Below are 23,589 nucleotides of genomic sequence, written 5' to 3'. Positions count from 1 at the left end.
ACCATAGTACAAAATGAACTGGGAACTATGTAACCAAGAAATTAAGAATTAACGGATAATTATGATTACTGAATCTTATATACATGCTCATCTTACTTTCTAGTGTATTAGAATAGCCAGAAGAAAGTACCTGAAATTATTGAACTGTAACCCAGCTGTCTCAGTCTTTGATGATTGTAATACTATATAATTTTTATCTTGTGATTCTAAAAACCTAGTAACTGGCCCCTCTTGTACCCCCTTACCTGCTTTTCAACTTCAGAGTCTTATGATCACAAAAGCCAGCCCCTAATGTTTACTGCGATTTTAAAGACATTGTGTCAGCCCAGAACTAACCCACCCCAATTCCTAACCTATCATACTAGACTGAACTGGATCTAACCAAAAGTGGTGTGCCTGATGTGCACAATAGCTTAAACTTTAACCTTTAAGTGACCTATTCCTCATTATACTAAAAATCATACCTCATACCTGTCATCAAATTAAGGCTGGTTTTCCTTAATTTCCTTTTGTGACCAATAATCAATCTGTGCGTGCTCAGTAGTTAGATTATCTCTAACTTTGTTATCTCAAGCCATTGCACTCATTATCCTAAAACCTGCCCATCTTTTTGATCTATCAGAGTTACTGTAGTTCAGGGAGACAGATTTTTAGGCCTACAGGCCGTCTGATCTCCTGTTTTGTGCTTAGCAATAAACTCTTTCTCTCTTTGAAATCTTGGTGTCTCTGAAAGTGGTCATTTGAGCACATCAGGCAGAAAATCCCCTGCTTTTGATCAGTATCATTTAAACACTGATAAATTTCAAGGAACTTATAGCTAACATAAAATTTGTCACCTGATACAGAAATAATTTGAAATCCCAGAAATCTGAAATTCTGGAAACCAAACATTGTAAAAGTGTGCTGGCTCTAGACTAGAGAGCACAAGAGCTGGGGGTGGGGTGGGGGGCGGAGTAGGAAAACTCAGAAGAGTTTTGTTCCTTGTGTGTATATTATGTATGCAAAGACAAAGCCAGCAGTCTGCAGAGCTACCTGAGCAGGAAGCTGTAAGAACTGCCTTCTGATGCCACATCAGGAGTGTCCTAGGGTAGAGTACTTCTGAAGGAATTAGCATCAGTGACTCTCAGGTTAACTTCTCATTGCAGAATCCCAATGAGAAAAACCAATCAAAGCTTCTCTGCCCACTAAGAACTGACTTAAAATGTTCTTCCCAACCTTCCATGACTGAAATGAAGCCATCAACCCCATTACATGTAGAGAATCTTTTTAGCAGTTATATCAGATATACTTGGCTCAATCAATAGTCTATCAATGTATTCCAGTTGCCTTTTTTCTTGGCAAACTTTATTATAAAACAGTTTTTGAGTAACAGAAAAGTTGCAAAGATAATACAACGAATTCCCATGTACCTCATACTTACTTTTCTCTATTATTAACATTTTATATTATATGGGACACTTGCCAGAAGCTGGAATGAGAGAAATTAGGGTATTTGGGGGGTAGAAGGATATGATGAAAGGTTCTACAACTTCGTGAATATACTAAAACCCACTGAATTGTACACTATAAAAGGGTGAATTTTATGGTATGTGAATTATATCAATAAAAAATATAAATATATAAATAAGTAAATAAAGCAACTGCTAGCAGATGGGAAAGAAAAAGAGAAAATGATAACATAAACCCCAACTACTAGACGCTTTTCCCCTGGAGTGAAGGAGAAAGTTTACTTAGTTATAGAAGATCAGTAGTGAAAATAACAAGGCTTTGCTAAATGCTTTGGGCCTCCATTCAGTTGGAAGGCATGGGTCTACAGTTGTCACCATGTGTTAAGTTTGGTGGTGCTTAGGAATGAGGTATGAAGATCTCAGACTCTTCGTAACAAGAAATCTTACCATTATAATTGGCCGCATCAGGATCATCCACATTAATGGCAATGACTTTCCAGTCAGTTTCCCCTTCGTCAATCATAGCCAAAATGCCCAAAACTTTCACCCCAATTATTTCACCTCTTGCACATACCTGAGAGTCAAGAATTACAGTCAGGATAATACTATTGAAGGAAAGCTTTGAAAGAAAAATTTTACTTAGTGGATAACTGGAAATAAGGAAGCTGTCAACTTTCTCCAAACTTTAAGATTGTTTCTTTAAACAAATTTTTAAAAGTTCAGCAAGTAAATGCCTAATCAGTCTTATCAAAGTTGAAAATAGGTACCCCTTATCATGGGTAGGTCATAAGAAAATCACTAATATCTTTTAGGGTAGCTGACATTTTTAAAACTACCTCTGATTGTTCCACATCCTCCATGATGTTTCAAATACATGTGGCTTCTTTACCTTTAATTTAAACATGTCACCAAGTTAGCTAAGTCATACAATATGACTTAGAAAACTTACAACTTTTTTTCAGTTGCTTAGTATTTCCCTGAACCTGAGAAAGATCACAAAGAAATATAACCATAATCAGAAACTTAAAGCAATCTTATTTGATAGAGGAATCCCTACCTTTAAGTCTCCGACTCATAGGGTCATTCAGCTTGGTCAATATATTGATCACTTCAAATCATTAAATAAGGTTTCTCGAATGGAGATGAAATTTGCCTCCTGGTACTTTTCACCTACTGACTAATTCTCTGCCCTCTAAAGCAATGCAGAACATGTCTACTTTTCTTACTTACATGCACATTTATACACACATTATTTTCTATAGTAAGTTTAAATGTACAAGTTATAATATACAAATGTTTAGAATGGAACCTTTTAATTTATATCCCAGACACCATTATCTTCACTAATAATCATATATTTTATTCATAATATTTTTAAAAGTATCAACTTTACACATTTAATTAATAATATGTCAACATTAAAAATATGTCGGATTTCATTACCTTGCTTCCAATTTCGCACACATCGATTGGGTCATTGTCACCACAACAGCCAGTGTGTTTGTCATTGTGTCCCGGGTCTTCCCAAGTCTAAAAAGTACCATATACTCATAAAGTACTCATAAGGCATACAGCATTCCCATACTTGCTATTGACAAATGGATCAAGTTGACATTAAAAGATAATACCCTTTGAGTCTTTTTTGCAAAAATATGAATCCTCAGTTATATTTTTTTCTCACTCTAAAATTTTTCTTTAAATCTTTATTCACATATAAGAATCTTAATACACAATAATTTCAATCAAATCCTGGAACCCCTATTTATGTATATAATGGTAAACTACATTTAAGCTTTAAAAGATCCAATGATCCTATTCAAAACAAACAAATTACAACTATTACCAATAACTGAGACAACACACCAACACAAAGAAATACAGATTCAAATACTTATTTTACAAATATATTAAAAGTAAACTGCTTTGATGAATTCTTCTAGGTACTTACTATCTTCTACTAACTAAATTTTCTTCAAAACAAATTTCCAAAGCAGAGGTTAATGAGCAGTAAGACTGAAATGGAAATGAAATGTTCTGATGGTTTAAGTGTCATCAGTTGACCAGGAACCAAGACAGTTTAATCAGGATTTTCTGGAACTCTCAATTGCTGACTTTCTTTCCTTGCTAAATTGCAAGATGGAGTCCTTACAGAGCAATTCATAAAAGAACTGATAAAGATACCCACAGATGGGAAGAAGGATTAAAAGGAGGAGGAGGAGGTATAACAGAGAAAATGGGATTTAACAAGCAAGTATGGCTGCTGAATCACTGTATTAATATACCTTCTAGCCTCCAGTGTTTTAGAGCAACTAGATGGAAAAATTTGAGGTGGTAGAATGGTAGCCCATAACAAACTCTGGGATCTGTTCTGTAACTACTTGTTAAATTGTGCTTTGAAAATTACTGCTATTTTACTTCTTTGCTTTGTATATGTTGTATTTTTACAATAAAAAAAGTTAAAAAAAAAAAAAAAAAACTGAGATTGTCCAACTCAACAACAAAAAGACAGCCAACCCAATTACAAAACGGGAAAAAAACTTGAACAGACACCTATCAGAAGAGGAAATACAAATGGCCAAAAGGCACATGAAGAGATGCTCAATGTCCCTGGCCATTAGAGAAATGCATATCAAAACCACAATGAGGTATCATCTCACACCCACCAGAATGGCCATTATCAACAAAACAGATGACAAGTGCTGGAGAGGATGTGGAGAAAGAGGCACACTTATCCACTGTTGGTGGGAATGTCAAATGGTGCAACCACTGTGGAAGGCAGTTTGGCGGTTCCTCAAAAAGCTGAATATAGAATTGCCATACGACCCAGCAATACCATTGCTGGGTATCTACTCAAAGGACTTAAGGGCAAAGACACAAACAGACATTTGCACACCAATGTTTACAGCAGCATTATTTACAATTGCAAAGAGATGGAAACAGCCAAAATGTCCATCAACAGACGAGTGGCTAAACAAACTGTGGTATATACATACGATGGAATATTATGCAGCTTTAAGACAGGATAAACTTATGAAGCATGTAATAACATGGATGGACCTAGAGAACATTATGCTGAGTGTGTCTAGCCAAAAACTAAAGGACAAATACTGTATGGTCCCACTGATGTGAACCGACATTCGAGAATAAACTTGGAATATATCATTGGTAACAGAGTCCAGCAGGAGTTAGAAACAGGGTAAGATAATGGCTGATTGGAGCTGAAGGGATACAGACTGTGTAACAGGACTAGACACAAAAACTCAAAAATGGACAGCACAATAATACCTAATTGTAAAATAATCATGTTAAAACACTGAATGAAGCTGCATCTGAGCTATAGGTTTTTTTTGTCTGTTTGTTTGTCTTTTTTTTTTTGTACTATGATTATTTTTAAATTTATTTTCTCTATATTAACATTCTATATCTTTTTCTGTTGTTTTGCTAGTTCTTCTTCTAAATCGATGCAAATGTACTAAGAAATGATGATCATGCATCTATGTGATGATATTAAGAATTACTGATTGCATACGTAGAATGGAATGATTTCTAAATGTTGGGTTAATTTCTTTTTTTTCTTTAATTAATAAAAAAAAAAAAACACAATGAGATATCATCTCACACCCACCAGAATGGCCATTATCAACAAAACAGAAAATGACAAGTGCTGGAGAGGATGCGGAGAAAGAGGCGCACTTATCCACTGTTGGTGGGAATGTCAAATGGTACAACCACTGTGGAAGGCAGTTTGGCAGTTCCTCAAAAAACTGAATATAGAATTGCCATACGACCCAGCAATACCATTGCTAGGTATCTCCTCAAAGGACTTAAGGGCAAAGACACAAACGGACATTTGCACACCAATGTTTACAGCAGCATTATTTACAATTGCAAAGAGATGGAAACAGCCAAAATGTCCATCAACAGAAGAGTGGCTAAACAAACTGTGGTATATACATACGATGGAATATTATGCAGCTTTAAGACAGGATAAATTTATGAAGCATGTAATAACATGGATGGACCTAGAGAACATTATGCTGAGTGAGTCTAGCCAAAAACTAAAGGACAAATACTGTATGGTCCTACTGATGTGAACCGACATTCGAGAATAAACTTGGAATATATCATTGGTAACAGAGACCAGCAGGAGTTAGAAACAGGGTAAGATAATGGGTAATTGGAGCTGAAGGGATACAGACTGTGCAACAGGACTAGATACAAAAACTCAAAAATGGACAGCACAATACTACCTAATTGTAATGTAATTATGTTAAAACACTGAATGAAGCTGCATCTGAGCTATAGTTTTTGTTTGTTTGTGTTTTTTGTTTTTTTTCTTTTTCCTTTTTTTCTTTTTTATATATATATATATTTTTATTTTTATTATTTTTATTTTTTTCTCTATATTATCATTCTATATCTTTTTCTGTTGTTTTGCTAGTTCTTTTCCTAAATCGATGCAAATGTACTAAGAAATGATGATCATACATCTATGTGATGATATTAAGAATTACTGATTGCATATGTAGAATGGAATGATTTCTAAATGTTGTGTTAGTTAATTTTTTTAATTAATAAAAAAATAAAAAAATAAAAAAATAAAAAAAACTAAACAAGGAGCTGACAGCGCTGCTTGCCAGAAAATGAGGTTTAAAATAATAATTTTTGCTTTGGTTCTTTTCTCCCCCAATCAGAGCATATTACTCAGATTTGTTTGCCTACTCAGCTAAAGTAAAGGTAAAAACATAAAAGTCAAAGGGAGGTACATGGGTGGTTCAGATGTAGACTTCTCGCCTTCCATGCAGGAGACCCAGGTTTGATTTCTGGACCATGCACTCCTCCCCGCAAAAAAGGAAAAAAAAGGGAAGAGGAATAAAAGAAGACCAGATCCAACAAAGACAACTTAGTAAAGCAAAGCCCAGCCTACACAAGAATAAGTATGTTAGCAATGTTTTCTCAAAGGGCCATCTCATGACTAAACACTGAATCAACTGAACTATAAGTTGAAGTGTCATTACTAATGCAGAAAAACAACTCTACCTAGCAAGTTAGATTGAGTTTGACCTAAGTTCTATTAATGTATAGATTCTGTACAGGGGATTCTATTTAATACACTCAATGGTTAAAAAGAACAAAGCACCTATCAGAATCAACAGGGAAAAACTAGAGTATTCTATGTAAAAATCTTAAGTACCACAGCCTTAGCTGAATGAAACAAGAATTAAATACACGTCCTTCACTCAAAGTAGACGCCATTCCAGTTTTTTTTCATCCAAATATTAAATAAGAACCTATCACATACCGGTGTTGTATAAGCTGGTAAACAATCTAGACATTCCCTTTTCTCAAAGGTTGTCTGCTTTGGTAAAAAAATCCCATGATTACTCTACCACGAAAGCTTGGCCTAAAAAAGAATGAATCAGGACTTTACACATAAAAGTCCACAGTTATGAGAATGTGTGTGCACCAAGTATTAAGTGCTTTATTCTTCACAGTAATCATGAGCTAAGGACTATTAATATCCCTATCCTAGGGAGGAGGAAACTGAGGCAAGTTAGGTACACTAGAAATCTGCAGGCTGGTGCTTGAACCCATGTCTGTCTGATGCCAAAAATCAGTGCTTTTAACCACAAACCTTTTTTTTTACTACTCATTTAGTCTGTAAAGAAAGATTTTATAGAACTTATAAGTAGCCCATATTTAAAAATAAGTATTTAGAAAAATAACAGATTTTCAAATCTGAATTTAAACACTGTAAATATTTACCTTTCAGTTTATCTTGACAATTCAAGGAAGTTTTAAAATTGGTTATTACCTCTTCTTTAAAATCTATTGAAAACCCTTTTTTAAGATGTTCAAATCCTTTTACAAATAGCAGTAAGTTAATCTTTAATAAGTATATTTTCAGTAACAGAATTTTAATAAGCTAATAGCAGTAAGTTTATTTTTAATAACAGTAAGTTTAATTTTTAATAAGTACATTCATTTTCAGTAATTACATGAAGACATACCTGAGGGATAGCACCATAGTTCCAGATATATCCTTTATAAGGGAACAAATTTGCAACGTAACGGAGTTTTCCTTTTTTCACATCCTGTTTAATTGGGTTTAAAGGGTCCTTTGTGGCAATCTGAAATTAAAATTTCCAAATTATTGTATATTTGGCTGTGAAATACTTTTCAAACAAGAATCTGAGCAAATAAATTACACTATTCATGCCTGCATGTCCCCTCAATCCACTTTAATAATATATTTTACTCCTCGCATTTAAAAAAAATTATTGTAGTAACGTATATATAAAACACAAAATTTCCCATTTTAACTATTTTTAGGTGTACAATTCAGTGGCATTAATTACATTCATAATGTACTACTGTCACCACCATCCATTACCAAAACCTTCTCATTGCCCCAAAGAGAAACTCTGTACCCATTAAGTAATACCTCCCCATTCCTCTCTTCCCCAGGCCCTTTGTAATCTCTAATCTATCTTCTATCTCTGAGAATTTGCTTATTCTAGATATTTCTTATAAGTGGAATTATACATTATCTATCCTTTTGTACTTGGCTTATTCCATTCAACATAGTGTCTTCAAGGTTCATCATTTCAGTGGTCACATGAAGTAGCATGAATCAGAACTTCTTTCTTTTTTCATAGCTGAATAATATTCCTGTTGTGTGTATCTATACCACACTTTGTTTTTCCATCCTTCCGTTTATGCGACCCTTGTGTTGCTCCCACCTTCTGGCTATTGTGAATAATGCTGATATGAACATTGGTGTGCAAGATCTGTTTGAATCCCTGTTTTCAATTCTTTGTGAAATATACCTAGATGTGGAATTGCTGGATCAGTTGGTAATTCTATTAACCTTCTGAGGAATGACCAAACTGTTTACCATAGCAGCTGATCCATTTTGTATTCTCACCATTTTATAATTCAAACCTAAAATTTTCTCCATAATCAGCCATTAAGTGGAAAACTCACTTGAATTATACAGGAACTATCAGCAAGGAAAAAAAAGTATTTACCAAATCCATAAAGCAAAATCTAAACCCTTACATTTGAGAAATGAGAAATACCAAGATTTTTATTAAAAGGGCAAAAGAAATAATACCCAACTTCAGCTTTCCTTTAAAGCATTGAAAAATACTCAAATATTTTACTGTATATGTATGCAAAGTATGGTTACTGTTAAAAAGCTTAAGCAATATAAAATATGTGTATAAATATATATAACTAAAAGCCAAATATGTAGGTGTCATGAAAAATAAATTAACAAGATGCAAAAGAAATTCCAATGAAGTTATTTGGGGCTGGGCTGACGAAGGAAAGTCGTCTGGAAGAGTCTACTGAAAGAGATTAAGACAGGGAGGAAAAATTCTGGGCTTCAGAAATGTCAGAAGCAACAGTATAAAGCAGGGAAGTTGGTGATATATTTGCAAATAGCAAATGGTTGTGGTTAGGTGGAGTACAGAATGCAGATTGGCAGGTAATGGAAGCCTCAGGTGGAAAACAGATTATAACTAGAAGAAGAAAATCTTGGAGTTTAGATTGGTTAAATCTTGAGCATATCAGTGTGGCTAGATCAGAACTAATATCCAGAGTCTGACTATCAATGTAAGGCAAAACATTACCTCCATTTTTGCATTAGACCAGCGTGGTACTTCAACTACCATGTGGAACACATCCTGAAAAAAACAAAGAGAAAGGAAGATGGTTACAGGAATTAATTTGTTCTTATCTTCCAGTGAGCATATCCTATTTGTTCCAGAGCTAACCTGTTCACTGTATCAGATTTTTGACAGATCCCTGAAGTCAGTGAACTGGACTTTCAACACAATAAATCAGAAAATAAGATAAACTGATGAATAGATAAAGCAAATATAGAGAAATATTAGTTGTAGAATCAAAGTGGGTGGTGCTCACTGTGCAATTCTGTTCACTTTTCTGTGAGCTTTAAGTATTTCATAGTAAAAGACTGGGGCAGGGGGGAGGCAGTGGAAAGAATGTTTCTATAAAGGAAAGAAATTGTTTTTAAGCAAACAACAGAATTTTTATCTCTAAGGGAGGACATCAGCAATCATCTCCAAGGACTGCTCATCTGCTTCAGTGATACTACAACTATTTCAACATGTTTTTGGAGCCTCTATTTCAGAGGAAGTTTATAAGACAAACCCCACAGTAGCCTAAACACTTTGTCATACTTTAGTTTTGGCCTTGAATAAGATTAATTATTCCAATCACCACCATTATTCTCCAGATTTGGCTGTTTTTAAAATCAAACTCTGCTCAAAAGGACAAGAAGTTTGATACTAAAGATAAAATAATATGTTCCAAAAATATTTTAGCCAATAGGAGCTCTATAGTAATTAGTTTACTGCCTTAAATTGACCACTTTAAAATGGATGGTATACTCATATTCCAAGATGCTTACTATTTAAAAACATGATGAAAAAAAAATCTTTTTGCATACCAGAGACAAACATCAACATGTCATAATTTCTCTAATTAAAACTGAGCTTTACATAGAATCAGAACATTATTTTTATCAATGCAGTGTTTCAGTTCACGGTCTCTAAAAGGGCACAGATAAAAATAAATATGCAATTATTCCTTTATAAATATCATTTTACATAGATTTAAAATTAAAATCACTTTGCTACACATCTTTTGAGAATTAACTCTTGCTATTTTGTATCAAAAATCAGAGACAGAGAAGCTATTATGGAATAAAACCAAAGGTTTGGAACCAATAATAATTTTTACCACACTGCTACTTTTAACCAAGCAGAAAAGCTATGCAGATTTATATATACAGAATGTAAAACTTCTGTCACTTATTTAAGTTCTTGGTGAAGCCAAGTGAGTCTAAAGCATTCTTTCACGGGTTTCTGCTCAAAGCCTCCTGAGGTCTACTTGGTACAACATAAAAATCGATAAAGAATGGTGGCAGTAAAGGATAAGCTAAGCCTACTTATAATTATGCCTAAGAGTCACACACACACCCCACCCCCAGAACCTCTTTTGTTGCTCAGATATGGTCTCTCTCTCTAAGCCAACTCAGCAAGTGAACTCACTGCTCTCCCTCTTATGTGGGACAGGACTCCCGGGGCATAAATCTCCCTGGCAACATGGGACAAAACTCCCAAGATTCGCAAGGACCTGGCATCATGGGACTGAGAAAGCCTTCTTAACCCAAAGGCAGAAGAGAGAAATGAGACAAAAGAAAATTTCAGTGATTGAGAGATTTCAAACAGAGTCAACAGGTTATCCTAGAGGTTATCCTTATGCTTTATATACATATCCCGTTTTAGTTATTGTGTATCGGAGAGGCTGGAGGGAAGTACCTAAAACTGTTGCACTGTGTTCCAGTAGCCTTAATTCTTAAAGACGATTGTATAATGATATAGCTTTTACAGTGTGACTATGTAACTGTGAAGACCTTGTGTCTGATGCTCCTTTTAGCCAGGGTATAGACAGATGAGTTAAAAAAAAAAAAAAAGGATAAAAAAGTAAAGAATATGGGAGATACAGGGGTGTGGACCTTACTGGCAACGTGGGACAAAGATCCTGGAATGAGCTGAGACTCAGCATCAAGGGACTGAGAAAAACCCTAGAATGAGCTGAGAATTAACATCAAGGGATTGAGAGAAACTTCTCGACCAAAAGGGGGAAGAGTAAAATGAGACAAAGTGTCAATGGTTGAGAGATTCCAAACAGAGTCGAGAGGTTATCCTGGAGGGAGGTTATTCTTACGCATTAAGTAGATATCACCTTGTTGTTCAAGATGTAATGGAGAGGCTGGAGAGAACTGCCTGAAAATGTAATGCTGTGTTCCAGTAGCCATGTTTCTTGATGTTGATTGAACAATGATATAGCTTTCACAATGAGACTCTGTGAATGTGAAAACCTTATGTCTGATGCTCCTTTTAGCTACTATATCAACAGAAAAGTAGAACATATGGGATAAAAATAAATAATAGGGGGAACAAATGTTAAAATAAATTCAGTTTGAAATAGTGGTAAATGAAAGCGAGGGGTAAGGGGTATGGTATGTATAATCTTTTTTTTCTCTATTATCATTTTACTTCTTTTTCTGTTGTCTTTTTATTTCTTTTTCTAAATCGATGCAAATGTACTAAGAAATGATGAATATGCAACTGTGATGATATTAAGAATTACTGATTGTATATGTAGAATGGAATGATATTTAAATGTTTTGTTAATTTTTTTAATTAATAAAAAAAGAATATGGGAGACAAAGGGTAAAGTAAATTGGGTAAATTGAAGAGTGGTCAATGAGAGGCAGGGTTAAGGAGTATGAGATGTATGAGTATTTTCTTTTTATTTCTTTTTCTGGAATAATGCAAATCTTCTAAAAATGATCATGGTAATGAATACACAAATGATACTATAGTTGATTGTATGCCATGTATGGACTGTATGTGTGTGAAGATTTGTCAATAAAAATATAGGTATTTTTAATGGTGGCAGTATTTAAATCCAGGACTAAATAGACTACTCTATCCCTGTAAAGTAGTAACTGGATGGTTTAGAAACTATAACATACATTACACCCCACAGCAGCAGGATACACATTTTTCTCAAGTTTTCATGGATTATTCTCAAGGACAGAAATTATAACACAAATTGTTCATTGGTAGGAAACCTCAGAAACAATCTGTGATTAAATTTCACTCTCCCTACTGTAAATTTTCAAGAACTGCTATCTAGTACCACTTCTCAGCTATTAAAATGAAAGATTAGTACGCCTCTAAAACAAAACCAAATCAGGGATTTAAAAGATTTCAGCAGCAATATCCTAAAGGCTCACAAGATGGAGCTGTTTCTACATGGAAGAGAATAATTTAGTCCCACAGTAATAACTGTAACCACAGTATCATCTAAAACTACCAGGGAGAGAAAACCAAGATTGGTGTTAATTTTTTTTAAAGAAAATACCACCAAATGAATACATTGCTGCAAGAGAAAAGTGGCAAATGGAGCTGAAGCCTCTAATTCAAACTCTGAAAACTATTTTGAAGACTTTAATGAAACATAATCTAACATTACAAATCTACATAGCTAATGGGTAATCAACCCCCCAAAATTTTTTACAAGGGAAGAAACCATCCTTCAGAAAACAGTTACGATAACTCCACTATGAATAGAAAAACTCTGAAAGCCTGAAAGTTTGATGCTTTTTAGAAATTAGCTGGGAAAAAAATAGCAAGGGGTACCCAAAAGGGGCCACAGAGCCAATTATTCATTTTCTTTCCAAACAAGTATTTCTTGAGCACCACCTACTATGTGCCAGACACTGTTCTAGGTGCTAAAGACTAGCAGTGCACCTTTAATTCCATAAGACATTTCCAAACCAGGTACTCCCAGCGTATAGGCCTCAGATTATAGCAAACATAGGTCAGTGGCTTGTCTGTAAAATTGAGGCTTAGTACATTTTCAAATGTAAAAAACTTCAGTGATTTCTGTACTTTTGCTTTTAAAGCAATGAACTGAAAACATCCTCCATTGTGATTAACTGATGGAGAAAATAATAGTTTTTAGTTATTAATATAAAGAGGGGTTCTTATACTTTCTTTCGCAGGAACTCCAACTAAAGAATAGCCTATTAAAGAAAGAAGTTTTTAAAGAACATTTTAATTCTCCTAAACACCATGGCTGCAATTCAGGGAACTGCCCCCAGGTAAACAGTGATATTTAGGATTTTCAGAGCAACTGACTAAAACTTCATCAATTACACCATTGCTACAAAAGCGTTCACTGTTTAAAATATTATGTTTTCTAATATTTCTAATGTTTATGCACTTAAAAATATGAGACAAAATTTTAAGAAACTTGGTGTCCTCCAGTTAAAAATACATGCTTTCTTCAATATTCACTGGTTTTAATTATTACTTACTTCAATTCTGGATTTATCATTATTCCCAATGTTAGGACTTTTCAGAACTCTGCTCTCCATTCCTACCATGCCTTGGCATCAGAGCTCTCACCTCCCCATGTACAATTTCAGAGAAAAGGTAGAGGTAGTATCCATAGAGGGATAATTTTGACAAGCCTATGGGAGGCAGGAGAAAAGGTAAACCATACCTTTAGCTCTTACTTCCTCAAGTCAGAAATAAAATAGTCAGTCTCACTTCCCAGATTTATAATCACTTCATCAGGAAGTCAAGAAATTGAATGTTAAAAAAGTACAGACTCAAAGGAAATTGGAAGTTTAACATGTCTAAATTATATCATTCCATTAATACAAAAGCTTTAAAATAAATTACTAATGAATAGTAATTCATTAGTAGTTAGCACAGCTATCTGACAGGCTATAGTTACTAATGTAGTAAAGCACCTATGCAGGCAACATATGCTCAATTTAATTATACCCCATCTCTGAATTCTAGCAAAGTTAAATGTGTCTTTATTGAGAGACTTGGTGAACGCCTATGACTCATGACCTGTTTCCAACACTGGATCTGAAGTCTAATGAACATGATGACATTGCAGAATTACATAAGTGGCTTAAATTAGCATTTTCAAGTTGACCCATCATGTGCTTTTCTAGATAACTTCAGAAACCAAATTAATACCAGATTTAGAATATAAAAATCATCCTCTGATCCCACCACCCTTTTAAATTTTTCTATTTTGCAGTAATATTGCAAAAACACTGAGAAAAACCATGGTGGGAGAGAAGATTTTCTTCTAAACTTATCTAGAGATTAGACATAAAGCAAGAAGCTAATATAAAAAGCAGCTTGCCTTTACTCTCTCTCTCTCTCTCTCTCTCTTTCTATAACTTCCAGAGTAGTTCTAGAGTATTAAATTCCTATCAGAAGAACTCATGCAGGCAGTAAGGAAATGCTCCACCCCATAATGGTACTTCTGAAAAAGTATACCAGATTTCATCGTGTCTAGGAATATTCTGCTAATTAACTGCTTGCCAAGAGACAACAGCTCTTAGGGCTTAGATTTAAATTTTGGCTTCAAAGTCAGTAAAGTGATTATAGAAGGATTTACTCTAAGTTTTTAATGTAAATGCATTTCTAAATTATTTCATTGACAAGTGACAAAAGTCTATGGCCAAAGGAAATAAATATCATGACTACTGCTTACACAAGTGTGACCCTTACTCATTTAGAACTGTAATTCACCAAAGGAAAAATGGTTTCTAAAGTGAAAATTAAAATAAGTTTACTCAATAAATTGTGTTAAGATTCCTTGGGAGATATTAAACCTATTAAGATAAAAAAAAACTTTCAATAATGCTTATTTGTTTTCCAATTACACAGACCATCTATTCAAAGCAGATACAACAAGCTCTTTTTGGCAATAAATACTGCCACACATACCTATATAAAGTAATAAAACTTTTTTTTAAAGATTACAAAATTTAAATTGGGCTTCCCAACTCTACCACTATAATTAGTCCAAATTAGTGAGAATTTACTGAGCCAGTATGTCTATAAAACTGCTGCTTTCAGAAACACTAAATTCTAATTCCTTAGTGAAATAGGACAAAGCTTATTCAGCTAATCCAGCGGCCTTATCAGTTCCTTTTATTATTTTTTTTGCTATATCATACTATCTACTGAAGATTGCACACATCATACTCCTTGAACACAATACTTCCATGTAGATCTCCTACAAAGCAGGATATGCAATTATGTAATGAATCACCTCAGGTGCAGCTATCAAGTTCAAGAAATTTTATGTTGATATAAAGTTTACATTCTAAATTCCATTTTTCTTATATTCTAATAAATGTCCTTCTGAGCCTTTTCACCTCCATTCTTAGATCCCATCCGACATCATGTATTGCATTTAATTGTCATTATCTCCTTAGTTTCTCATTCTTTTGTTTTTGTTTTTTTTGTATGCTCTATGGCGGGGATCACATTTCATTCATTTTCCCTGTGAGTACCCCATTATTGCAACACCATTTGTTGAATTTTTGTTGTTTGTTTTTTCCTTTGTTTTGCTTGTTTGTTTTTGGGAAGTGCATGGGTTGGGAATCAAATCCCAGTCTCCTTCATGGTAGGCGAGAATTTTACCACTGAACTACCCTTGCACCCCATTCATTCATTTTTCAAAATTGTGGAAACATCCATAATTCCTTACTAGAACTTTTCCTTCACCCCAAACAGAAACCTTACTCTCATTTTGTGTTAAACTCCCCATTGCCCCTTGCCCTCCACTACTGATAACATGTACTCTATTTTCTGTCTCTATGAGCTTGCATATTTTCTGATATTTTCTTTACGATTACTATGGGGCTTAAATTTAATGTCTTAAACCTATAACAATCTCATTTGCTTTGATGCCAACCTAACCACTTCAACAGCATACATAAATTATGTCCCTGTTCTCCTCTGTCTCAACTTTATGTAGATCTTGGGCATTCACATATGGCTCTAGGAATTCCCCCACTGATGTGGTTCTGAATGTCCCTTCTTTCCTAGGAAACAATTTCCTCACAGTCCTGAGCACTGCACTGTATATTCTATTGCCAGCAATCCCTCGGCCCAGGCAGCCACTTGACTGATCCCCCACAGCATCCTGGAGGAGTGTTCTGTGGGCCGCCTTCCAAACTCAGGTCAAGTTCTGGAACAGTGGGACCCTCAGGCCAACGCCGGACAGAATGTGCTAAACAAACATGCTGCCAGTATATAGAGGAGGGTTATTTTGCTCCCTCCAGAACCACAACAAGGGACATGCACTGGGAGAACAGGAGGCTCTGGGCCAAGCCAGTGAAGGGTGAGGGAGTGGCCAGCAAGGATGCCATGAGATCCTACTGCCTTTAAGTGGCCTTTTCTTCGTTTGGCACTGCTCTGTTACTGCAGTCCTTGAACTGTTTTCTGGAATGTTGAGAAAGATGTTTCTGCCAGTTCTTGCTGGTTGTTCAAAGCTTCTGTCAGAGGGATGGAACCCTGAAGTATCTCACTCCATCATCTTGATCCTTGACTCTACTGGTTCCTTTTAAGACATATAACTAAGAATAAGCTCCTTGTCTTCCCCTCAGATGAGCTTTAAGATGACTAAATTTTGAAAATAGACATTTCCATCATAATCTCTCTTCTTTTCTCTTTATAAATGCAAGCACTGGGTCTGCACTTCCAGTTGTCAAACTCTTCTATGATTTGCAACTAAGAATTTGGGCAATGGAAATTTCCCAAAGAAAAATGCACATGTATACCAAATTATAGCTTCAGAGGATTCAGAAAACTACAGGAATCCATCTATGGCCATTCCGAGGCCACAAGGTCACCAAGAATTCCTAGACTATAAGAATACAAAGTCTTCTCAAAGCATGCAAAAAAGTTCTTATTCATTTCCTCTGAATTCTAAACTAAAAAAATAATCTCAAGTAGGCCTTTCTTCTGCATTACCAAAGACATATTTACCATGGAAAATTTAGAAACTATAAAAAAGCACAACATGAAATGCATTCCACAGACATCCATAATCATGGGACGCAGTGTAGTTTAGTGGTTCTGGCCAGAATGCCAGAGGGTGACCCCTACTGCTACCACTTATGAGCTCTAGCTGTGATTCTGAACAACAGGGTTAATGAAGAACCTAGCTCAGAGAATGATGTGAAGATTAAATGAGATAATCCACCTATAGGGCTTTAGCACAGTGCTTTGGATATAGGGAACACAATAAACATTAACAATATTTTTTTACAACAATCAAAAGATAACCAGGCATTCACAAGGGTTAACTTTCCAGAAACCTACAACCTCCACATGGGTCCCTGGACCAGATATGCCCTGAAATGCAGAGTCCAGCCTCTTTAGAACATCAACTAGTTCCATCTTTCATCCCATATTATCAACAGCCCCTTCCAACATGAAAAAGTTTGAATGGGCATAACCCAAATACCCCTAAAGAGTGTGACAGAAAGATCAAATTGATGGTGGAGTTACAGAGAGAAGGTAGGGTTTAACAAATGAGTATGACTGCTGATACTTCTTTTAGTCTCCAGTATCTTAGAATAGTTAAAAGTAAAAACCTAAAATTGCAGAATTATAATCCATACCAAACTCTGAAATCTGTTCTACAAGTAATTGTTGTGATGTACTTTGAAATTTATTGTTTTGTATATATGTTATTTTTCACAAAAAAGAAAAAAATCAATTGTGAAGATTTGAAAAAAAAAGATAACCAGGGTGCACAGGTGGTTCAGTGGCAGAATGCTCGCCTACAATGCAGATCTGGTTCGATTCCCAACACATACACCTAAAAAAAAAAAGATAACCAAGCCAACCAACAAATGAAATTAGAAAACTCCATTACCTTATATACATACAAAATTGGGACACAATGTTCAAGTCATTAATTCTGTGATAGCTTTAATTTTTTTTTTTTTTGCATAGGCAAGACACCGTGAATCGAGCCCAAGTCCCCACCATGGCAGGTGAGAAGTCTGCACACTGAGCCACCGTGGCCTGCCCTTTCTGTAATAGTTTTAAAACTCCCATTTATAGAAAATTCAAAACAAAGCAAATCCTATACAGAACTGAATGATCTAAAAAGCATTCCCTTGAGTGGTATATCACCTCTACACATCCCAGTTACAGTGAAGTATCTAAAAAAGTTAAGAATGATGAATGAATCACAACTGCAGAAAATATTTAAGTTTCTGAAACATCAACCTATTTGATTATAGTCCAGACTTTCTTTTAGAAGGGAAGAAACAGTTCCATATTTATATATGCTCCCAACAGACTCCTGAAAAACAGAAACATACATTGTCAGAACTATTTAACACAAAGATTTGGAACAGAAAAATATCAAACTTCTAAAATTAAAACAAGTCTTGATGTTTGAGCATCGGAAGAAGAAACTGGTGTTTCACACTGTTTTTGCTAAGTGCTGGATTTTTCAGATTTCTGGTATCTCAGAAGTTTTAGGTCAGAAAACTCTCTGAGCTATAGGAGGCTTTATATTTGGCTCCAAAACAGACCCAGAACAAAGGATATCCCTACAGTTAAAAACATATATATATATATATATATATAGTAAGTGCTTGCTTTTGCCTTTTTTTCGTCCCAAGAATTTGGAAAAAATCCAAGCAGGGTATCCGAGGTACAAGGATTTCCACACCTGGCTGGATTTATTACATATTGGCATATACTAAAACAAATGTTGTCCACACAGAAAGGTCCTGATATGGAGTAGAATATAAACCCTTGGGCATTTTTCCTTAGTAGAGCTGATTTTGTTAAAGGTACTTTTTCACTAAATAATGGCATTTCCTCATGAATCACCCTTCAAATGACTGACCATACAAGGGATGAAATCTACTTCCATACCCCCAAAATCTATTTATGTAAACCTAATCACTTTGGAATTTTTTAAAAATCACACTTTTCTATGACCAACTGAGTTAACCAGATCTTTCATTTAGGCTATAATCCAAAATAATTGCTGCCTACCATTCTTTGATTTTTGTTGTGTACATACTAAACTTCCTTATAAACAAAACAAAAGAGCTCTTTCCTGCTTCTCAAGCAGGAATCAGAAGTGCTGTAGTCTGATCACTGTTGAAATTCAGGGCTGTCTCAATAGCTTGTGTTTTAGCCAGAATTTTCTCTGCTTAAAGTGGTACACAGTGGTAAAGGCAGCCTTCATTTGCGTTAAGCTCAGTTTACAGATATAATCAGGGCTATATAAGACTTTACAGTGTTGCAGAGTAATCTGCATGCAGATGTTTCATGTGACATCAAATGCAATCTCAGTTTCCTATTTTGGGGTAACTTGGAGCAACAATAAAATTGGGTACCCCAACTATGATTATTCTGATCCTTGCTTAGATTACTGTCCACACACACACAAATAACAGCTCTATGTCCAAGAAAAAAATTTTCCTTCCTTAGATATCTGTATGCTAATTAATTCATATGCCATCAATAAGCTTAGGGATCATCTTTTTATATCTCTTCATTACTCAAGATGGTCTGAAATAGTACTATAAAGCACTTTGAAATACATACTTCTGTGGAACTAACAGACCATTCAAACCAATCAAATGATGGCAATTCAAAGGAAGGGAGGATCTGGCAGTTCTTACCAACTCCCAGGAAATCAGATGTAACAAATTAAGAGTATCTGAATAAATACAACTTCAAAGATCCCATAGGGGAACACATGCCAATTAGAGGTCCCTCCTGCAACTGTGGCACATAATTGGCCTCAGACTATTTGCTCCATTGCCTCCAGTCCCAGGCCACTCCGCTCCGCAGGCTCCTCTGAAACAAAATGCAGCTTGGATTTTCTGCCTATGTCCAAGTGTCAGTACAGAACTCAGCAAATTTCCTGGGAGAAGTATAATGAATTTGTCTATTTCTATCTGAGAATCAAGCCCAGAGAAACAGCAAGACTCAGCCCATACAAGGTTAAAATTTCATCTTTATTATTATTCTAAATGTTTATGGGAATATGTTGTTCACACACATTATGTACTCACACCTAGGTAAGGAAGGTCAATAACCTGTATAGCTTTTGTACCACTGTGCATCAATCTTCCTGACTGATTAATAGTCATTCACCACATATTTACTATGTAAAAAAGAATCAGACTTTTGTCTTTGTATCAATTCTTAATTACAGTATAAGTTTCTCTTGCTGGAAATGAAGCTAAAAGAAAAAAGCTGTTTTTAAAATCAAGTTGTACAAATAAAGCATATTCTTTGTAAAAAGATTGGAAAATATGAAGAAGCAAAAAAGAAAATAAAAACAAAAAGTCACCAGCAATTCCACCACCATGGGATTACAGATATTTCAACATATGTAGTTCTAGTGTTTTTCCCCTTGGAAAACAAACATTCTTACCAATTTCTGGTAAACATATTCAATGCTAAAGTTGGATTTCTTCAGCTCGCTAGTATGTATAGGAACAGAAATGTCTTTTTACAAATCTGGGAAATTACTCTTATTAACACTATTTGCAGCCTAACTCTACCAGCCCATTAAACAGATCAAATTTTCCCATAATTTTTGAACAATCTAGTTTATTTTTACTTTTAGGAAACATCCCATAGCCCAGTTATTGTGTTGGCTATCTGGTTTATTTTAGAACCACTAATGAAGTGCCAATATCTTAGTTCCAAATAGTTATATACAACAGACCAATGTGATTTTTCCAAACTAATGCAGCCTAACAACCATTTGCTTAAAATAATCTGGCCTTAAGACTGACTTCTTACTTAGTCAAGGCACCTTTAACTCACAGCATTTTCAACACTTGTTAAGAGACTTAAAAGAAAATTCATAACTAGTTGATCTGAGTAAAGTGACTACGTTCAAAAAACAAAGACGCCTTACCTTATCTGCATAAATTGGAATATCATGAAATGGAGATACATATTGTCCTTTTTCATTTTCTATAAAATAAATTAGAAAATATTATTACTGTGGTTAATTACAGTTCCAGATACATGAGGTACACAATTTTTATAGCAACAATTCTATTCACACACCAGAAAAACTAGCTGTTTTTCATGACCCTCCTCCAAGCTAGGGCTGGGTTTTCATCCTATGCTCTCCTCAGGTATCTAACAGGAACTTAGCCCTGTAATGAAGACAGGGACTGTCTGATGCACCTTGGAATTCCAGAGCCCAGCAGTGCCTCGTACACCAAAGGCAATCAAATTATTTTGGACTGATCTTCCATCAGTTAACAGTTTACAGAACTGTTATGAAATACTTGGAGAGAAGGAGACGACCAGTGTGCTGAATTATAAACGATGTCGCCTTAAGTGATGTCCCTGCCAGGAAGACAGAGCCAACTTAAATTATGATTTTTCTTAAGGATAATCAAATTACAACACTTTCACAGATCATTTTTATATAAAGTAGTTTTACATTTCCTCACTATTCTTTAGGAAGCCTAAGGGTAAAGTCTACATTGCATCTCTTCACGTTTAAAAACTAAAATGAAATAGGAAAAAGGACCATTCTTAACCCCACAGGGGTCCCTTCAGAGTCAACTGTGACTTTGGGGTCCAACCCATAGTCAGTTTTAAAGAGACTGGCAAATGTAACATTATAGAGGGGGGGGGGGAGATCTTACTTCTATTAAGAAGAATGCTAAGAAACCTATGATACTATATATATATATATATTCAAATCATGGATATGTTTTAAGTTCCAGAGAGTTTCATTCGATAAAAAGTTACTTTAGCCAGTGCCAAATGGCTTTGGTCTCCCATAATGGCCATCAAATAATCACTGCCAACACAGAAAGTAAAAATGGTATGTCTGCTCTGCCATTATTACTTGAAGACAACTACTCTGATCAGCCACCGACCTTCAAACCAGAGACTTACCCTCTGAGCCCCTCCATAGAAAGTCCTGTACTCGACACTAACTCCAGAAAAATAGCTCAATGAATTATTAATCAAAAGTCCCTGCACCACCAGGCTGCCTAATTACAAAATTAAACGACATGTAGAGTCCCACCCTTTCTGGAACTGGATGGTAGTTTAATCTTCAGCTAGATGTGTAAGCTTTTGAGTTGTTTCCTTTTCCTACCACACCAGGCTATTTTTTGCTAGGGGCTTTATTCATTCTTTCAGTATTCAGGAAATCAGAGTTCACTGCACCTGCCTATTTCCTTCCAAAATAAAACTGTGAAGAAGTTAAATTAGAAACTTCTATTTGGAATGCTTCCATTATTACCAAAATTCTATTCCTTGTGGCTTGGTGGGCAGAGGGGAAAGATAAACCGAGGTAGCTTTCCTCTATCTACAAGGCTAAAGATGGTGCACCAAGACAAGTAGAGTGCGGTCAGCCTCCAGCTCCCTCGGTACCATAAGTAAAGGTCTAAGTGCTGGACTTGGGTACCCCTTAAACACCAATTCCTTGCACAAGGGTAAAAACTTCGCACCTTCTTACTCATGCCAGACTGACGTCACTTGTTTGACTTGAGGGGAACAGCTTTCTGTTTCAGTAGGAGCTTTCCTAGCATCAGTGCTAACAGGAAAACACGTGGGAGAGGCAGGAGCGCTATTGGCACCCCAGAGGGACTGGTCCAGCGGCTCCACTGATGGCTCCTAATCGGGGCCTCTGTTTCCCTATCTACAGCACAAGTACCCGGATTTGACCCCCCTCAGTGCCGACAATCTGAGTTTACAGTGGAGGAATTAAGGTCATTACGAAATCATCGTCCCCCCTTCACCCTCAAAGTGACTAATCCTCTTACAGGGATTATTTTACCAACCAGGCACCTTTGTAGGATGACTCCCAGTGGTTTCCTTTTCCATAAGACCCTGCCCGAGCCAGACACCTAGAAAACCATCCTGGCCCAGGGTCTCGACCCTCCGAGCGTATGGAGAAGGAATATTTTTCTATGGCAAAGAGGGATGGCTGGAAGCCGACCCACACCGTCCCGCCAACGAGCGGTAAATGTGGAAAGTAAGGGCTGGCACGGGCCCCAGGGACCGGCCCGAGGAGTCCGGCCCGCGATGGGGACACCCGGCCGAGCGCGGGCCGCACCCTCACCGGCGGGAGGTGAGGCCCGGGAATGAATGGGCAGGAGGGTGGGGGGAGGGGTGCGGCCCGCAGACACTCACTGAGGAAGACTCGATACTCCAGGGTGAAGGGCGCGGCGCGCTCCTCGCTGCTGAAGGCGCTCATGGTGCCGAAGACCAGCAGCTGCCGCCACAGACTCACTAGCCTGCACGCGGCGCCGACTGACAAGCGGAGACCTCTGCGCCTGCGTACTGCAAGGACTGGACCTGCGACAGGCAGGGGAGCGGCCTTTAACGCCGCTCGCGCTCGCGTCCCACCCCACCCCCGCCCGGCCCACTCCGTGCGCAGGCGCACTTCTCCCGGCCCGCGCGTCCTCGCGCCTCAGCCCCGCCCTCCCGGCCCCACCCCTTCCCTTTGAGACGCGGCCACGTGGCTGGCTGCTGGTTTAGTCTCAGTTCTCCGGACTCTGCGGGCCGATTTAGGGACTCTGGCAGAGGAGGTTACGCGCTCAGATGATTTTGGATCAGCTAGGAATAGACCACCGTCCCCTCTCTCTTCTCCCTCCTCTCCCCCGACTGCCTCGCGGCACAAAGGAACTTACCTTTGACTCTCACCCACCCTTCCCAGCAGAGCAATTCCATATTTCAAAAGG

The 23,589-nt window shown here is 36.6% G+C and overlaps 1 protein-coding gene across 3 annotated transcripts in view; it reads right to left on the bottom strand.

Annotated features, from left to right (window-relative positions):
- The window catches only part of PPA1 (inorganic pyrophosphatase 1), a 29,893-nt gene extending 6,639 nt beyond the window's left edge, over window positions 1–23,254 (bottom strand). Inside the window, exons 1-6 of one of the 3 annotated variants that reach the window (XM_077125030.1) lie at window positions 23,039–23,254; window positions 20,790–20,848; window positions 9,086–9,139; window positions 7,460–7,579; window positions 2,892–2,978; window positions 1,896–2,022 (exon numbers count right to left, since the gene is read on the bottom strand). In XM_077125030.1, coding sequence (XP_076981145.1) covers window positions 1,896–2,022; window positions 2,892–2,978; window positions 7,460–7,579; window positions 9,086–9,139; window positions 20,790–20,848; window positions 23,039–23,102 — 511 coding nt within the window. In that variant the 5' untranslated portion in view covers window positions 23,103–23,254. The other 2 variants (XM_077125032.1, XM_077125031.1) reach the window with 2 other exon arrangements.
- Window positions 23,255–23,589: the final 335 nt, after the last annotated feature.

This window comes from Tamandua tetradactyla, chromosome 13, assembly GCF_023851605.1.
Source record: "Tamandua tetradactyla isolate mTamTet1 chromosome 13, mTamTet1.pri, whole genome shotgun sequence".
Lineage (NCBI taxonomy): Eukaryota > Metazoa > Chordata > Mammalia > Pilosa > Myrmecophagidae > Tamandua > Tamandua tetradactyla.
This window is presented reverse-complemented; position numbering and strand designations above follow the sequence as displayed.